At 35.8% G+C, this 5,368-nt stretch overlaps 1 protein-coding gene across 1 annotated transcript in view; it reads left to right on the plus strand.

The window, feature by feature from the left end:
- The window catches only part of LOC109833070, a 5,027-nt gene extending 2,023 nt beyond the window's left edge, over positions 1-3,004 (plus strand). The window contains exons 4-6 of the mRNA XM_020400615.1: positions 1,882-2,034; positions 2,114-2,150; positions 2,280-3,004. Coding sequence (XP_020256204.1) covers positions 1,882-2,034; positions 2,114-2,126 — 166 coding nt within the window. The 3' untranslated portion in view covers positions 2,127-2,150; positions 2,280-3,004. The remainder of the gene's footprint in view (positions 1-1,881; positions 2,035-2,113; positions 2,151-2,279) is intronic.

Here is a 5,368-nt window from a genome sequence, read left to right on the forward strand (position 1 = left end):
ATATATAGCAAAACTTATGTCAACTTAAGTGGACGTCCACTAAGTTTCTTAGTTATTGCTGATCACTTGATTGAGCTACATTATGGATGATCCGCTCAGTTAAACTTGATCTACATATTCTAAAACCCCAACACACCAAATTTGGGGTGAACCCGTCGTGGTTTGACCCTCCGTCGAGCCATGTAAAAAGTTTCCGTTAAAATTAATACGAGTGGATGAATGGTCAAACTACGACGGGTTCACCCTAAATTTGGTGTGTTGGGGTTTTAGAATATGTAGATCAAGTTTAACACAGTGGATCATCCACAATGTAGCTCAATCAAGTGATCATCAATGACTAAGAAACTTAGTGGACGTCCACTTAAGTTTAAGTTACCGTCGTTAACTAACTTAAATAGATATTTAAGAAGTACTCTTTACCTTGTTAGTAGTTACAGAGATCGGGGGAGCTCGGCAATGTTACATAAGGCGTTAGACAAGATAGGGGTTTGAGCTAGCGCCTAGACCTCTGGGCGTACGCCTAGAAAGCGCCTAGACCCCTAGGCGTACGCCTAGGCAACGCCTAGGCGTTTGACTATTTTTAAATTATTCAATTATAATAATTGATAAAAATATGTATTAAATTCATATAAATTTTTTAAAAAAGATAGCAATCTTAGTTCCACAATAAATCATGCATACTTAGATACTAAATAGCCAAAACAATAATTAACAAGGCTAGAGCCTAGGATGTTTTCTTTTTTATTTTTAATTATAATAATTGATAGTGAATGTCAACGTTATAGAAAGCTTAGATGTCGGACTGGTGTCTAGGATGATTTCTTTCTTCATTTAAGTGGTGGTCGATGAGGTTTTGCTGAAGGTCGGAGGAGGTAGTGGAGGTGTTCATATTTGGAGGTTAATGGAGTTTGTAGGACGTGTAGACTACAACACATAAAATTACAACCAAGGCCTACAGGGTGCAATCCACGTAAGCAGACAATGCTCCACTAAACGCTCGTAAAATCTAGATGGGCAGCCTAAATACCGTCTAGGCGCTAGGCGCTAGGCGCTAGTTAGGCGGTCTAGGTACCGCCTAGGTCTAGGCGTACGCCTAAACGGACTAGGCGGAGTTTTTTTAAAACAGTGGCTATATTTGAGATTTGTGCTTTCATTTGTATCACATGCTAGCATAAATCTCAATACAAATTAATGGATAAAAAAGTTGGTGGACAAATGGCTCCTATCCACTTAAAGAGTATAGGAGATTTACTATATATATATTCTGGGTATGAGCTGGTAGCTCATTTTACAAAATAAGCTGCCAACTCACTATCATGTGAGCCCCATCCTGATGTAACTAGCAGGGGGACTCACATGGCATTGAGCTGGCAGCCCATTTTGCAAAATGGACTGTTAGCTCATATACATTATATATATACAGCGGGCTCTTTCACACTAAAACTTTCTAAATGTATACAGTGCTGTCTTGTCAAGATTAATCATTTTGTTAAGAGACTGTACTTTGTCCAAAAGCCACATGAAAATCTTTAATTACATATGATGTGACGATTGAATTGTAAATTATCTATCCATATGAAAAGTTTATTATTTTTTTAATTTGATTTAAGCAATGCTTTTTTTTTAATTTGATTTCAATCTGTAAATTGTTTTGCAGTCCCCAAAAGATGTTATTGCATAGTCTAAAAAATCGCTTAATTTGGTGAAATGCAGAATCTATGAGAACTTCAACTGGCTAAAACTCAGTTTTAAGACCTCGGTTTATATTTACAGATAATGACCGAGGACCACAAGTGCCTAAATTTCATGACATTTAAAAATTGCTTGTAAATTATCACCTTACTATAATGTGAAGCGCTAATAATGATTTTCAAATTATAGGTGCTCAATGAATATTGCCAAAGACATGAATCAATCTAGTCTAACAGACTCAAAGGTGAGTGAATGTTTCGACGAAGATGTCCCTCTTATATCTTGGATGAGGTCTCTGGCTGTAGCAGCTAAAAGTAAGAGGTCAAGCAACAAGTCGTCAAGGTATTATCTCCTATTGGCTTTTTTGTTCTTTTTATCCCCCTAGTGAACATTTTTCCTTACTAATGTCTCCATGATGCAGTGAACCTGGCTAATTAAACCAGAAAGAAGTCCTATCGGTAAGCCAGTTCAAATCTTTGCTTTGCTAATATAGCTGCCTTTTTGCAGATACCAGTACCAGTTTATGTTGCGACCATGTATTGGCACCTAACATTCTTCTCCTTTTTGGTATTCTCTTACTTTTATAGTGACACTGAATCAGTTCGCAGAGGAAAAACGGGGTTTCCAAAGGAAAAGATCTTCCAATGAATCCATAAAGAATGGTGCTGTTGTATGGGGGCGATAGTATGCTCTGCGGAAAAGAATAATTAGTCCTGTTATTGGGTTCGTAAGCAGAAGGTCGTACATGATCAGTTAGCAGAAGGAAACAATATAGTACAGCTTCGACATAGAGCTCATAATCTGATGGACTACTGTGTACTGATGATGCTTGATTTTCTCAGTGGAGATACTAATGAAGTGATTGAGTGGGAGATATAAGGGCCAGCAAAGGTGAAAAGTCTTGGGAGCTTCAAAATTCAAATATGCTGTTGAGCTGCCTGAAGAAAAATGGCGTCCTTAAGTTGTTCTTCATTGCTTCCACAATTTGAACCTCCTCTCCATTCTCAGATTGATAGGTAGAGTCCATAAATTGTTTTCTTCTTCCTGCTTTTAGTTGCATTCTCGCTTCGAGCTGATGGGTGCTCGTAAATTGCATTGCAGCTGCTTGATTTTGGGTTTTGCGTTGAAGTGTGTCGGAACTCTTGTATATTGAGAACCATATCCGAGAGAGATGAACTGAAAACTACTATATAGAGGTTCATTGTTTGTAAACAGTTTTTTTTAATTTAAATTTTGATCTTCAAGGATAATTGTATATATTCCTGGATTTCACATTTAAAAGGGGGAAAAAATGAAAATTGATAGTTTCTACCGATTGTTTTTTTGCCTGTTTATGTTTTGCCTTTCTGCTTGAGTTGTTCATCTCTCGCTTGTACGCTAATGTTATATTTTCTCATATTATGCAATCTCCACTGCGTATCGTTAGATGTTGCGTGAAAAAGAGAACAAAATATGGTAACAGAAGGCGGTGCATGACGTCTCTGGTTAATTTTTTGCATCCGTACGTTTCAACTTTCCTTACCTGATCACGAGGACATCAAATCATCTTTTAAAATGTTGAATTTGCTCCGAATAAACTCAAAGCTATTGTGGTAAATATTGTTAATGGACGCGCACAAATACCCTTGTATAAGCTAAAATACGTATCAAAGATTCAAAAGCCACTCTTCCAAATGTAGCAAACCACCGTTTAAATTCCATATTACGACGCTAATTTACCGAAAAGTAATGCTATAGCCGCAGCTTAAAAAGTTAACCCAAATAGAAGAGGGGAAAAAAACAGAAACTCGGGAAAAAAACAGAAAAAAACTATGGAGTCCCGTAAAGTTTAGCAACCTATAATAACGTTAATCTATTAACATTAGACGGTGTTAAACTTTACGGGACTAGTCCCGTGAAGTTTCATAATTTTTTTCGTCAAAACCGACACAGTTTTAACTTGAGGGCTGAAACAATTATTTTTAGAAAAAATTGTTTTTTACGAAGTTTTTTTTAAATCGAATCGTTTTCAAAATTTCTCCTTAAAATATTCTTGTTCAAGCATCACATAAGTACTACAGCAGCAACAACTCAGAAACCTTTTTTCTCGGTAAATGTCGAGGTTAGGGGCTATTTGTGGGAGGATGATGTCATGATGACACCACCAAGCCCTTTCTTTGTGTCGGCTGTTTGGGTTGAGAATTTGATGTAGGAATTTTGTCTTTTTAAGAGGGTTGATGAACTCGTGTATAGCATTGAACTGAGATAATGAAATAAAATAAAATAATTAATTAAATAAAATAAATAACGATAAAAAATATTTAAGTTTCTTTTCTATACGCATTTAGTTGTGAATTTCTTCAACAAAGCTATGTATGATGTCTTCTATCTTGTAGTGACATGAGATTACTACTGAGAATTTCATTGGGTGCCGTGTATAATGTCTCTTTTGCCCTTATCACATCCTTAAAGTTTCGCCAATTCAACAGCTTTAAATTTAAAGTCCAATAAATTCAAGCGAAAAACAAGAATGTCAACATGTATTTAGTAGGTTCTACGATCAACTGATCATAAAGAAGAATCTACCTTTTCTTTGAGGGGAAAAAATCCTTTTACAAATGAAGATAATTTTCTACATTTACGAGCTGGGAGCTTCAATTAAATTCAAAATATATTTCTACATTTAATGTGATTGGTTCTTCCTTCAATTGAGGCTGTCTACAAATACAGAGAGTAATCGACTTCATAGACCTCAAAATGCTCAAAAATAAGGAGATACTAAACCTTTTATTAGACGCCTGAATATATTTATTTTTCTTTTTTCCTTTTTCGTTTCAATTAAAACAAGAATTCAAAAACTTAACCCCTCTCACCTGCCAAGTAAAAGCTACTCAATAATGGTGCAATATTTTTCTTTGGGAACATTAATTTTTATTACACGAATATGAATGATAATGTGAGACTCTTGACTTCCATATATATTGGGTAAATTACACTAACCTCATGAATTTTCAGTATTTTGCAGCAAACCCCTATGAATCAAAATCACACTAAACTCCTAATAACCTTTCTGTTTTACAAAAAACTAGCAATGAATTTCTGCATTTTGCAGATAAAATTAGAACCAGAAGACGACATAAAAAAAAAAGACATTTCGAAAGCTATTGGGGGTTTAGCGTAATTCACTCAAGATATTAACTGCAGGGTTTCCGCAAAAATTATTGGTTGGTTTCATGCGATTTTGGAAGTTTACAGGGGTTTGCTACAAAATGCAAAAATGTCATGGGGTTTTAGTGTAATTACCCTAACTTATTTAGTTCCACCACTGTTTGAAGTGGTGATTGGCTGAGACGTTCAACTTATTATAGTTCACTACTTAGGTCCTCCCGGTATATTGACTCACAGTGAGATCAACATTTGGAATGTGTTCTTTAGGAGTTGATGCGGTTCTATTGCGGCTGATGAAGTTTGACTCACATTCGATGCAGGTCCAAAGTTCAAACTCGTTTTTTCTTTCAGATTCGACAATCATTTAACAACCGGCTGTGTAGGCTAAAAACTTGACTAACACAACTCATTTATGACATGAAAATAAATAGATAAAAATAAAAATAAAATAATTAAGTTTATGTGCAAAAACCAATTTCCACTTTGGGAATGTCATTGTCTTCGTGTTGGGGAGGGGGGGGGGGACAAG

This window comes from Asparagus officinalis, chromosome 3 (genome assembly GCF_001876935.1).
Source record: "Asparagus officinalis chromosome 3, Aspof.V1, whole genome shotgun sequence".
Taxonomy (NCBI): Eukaryota; Viridiplantae; Streptophyta; class Magnoliopsida; order Asparagales; family Asparagaceae; genus Asparagus; species Asparagus officinalis.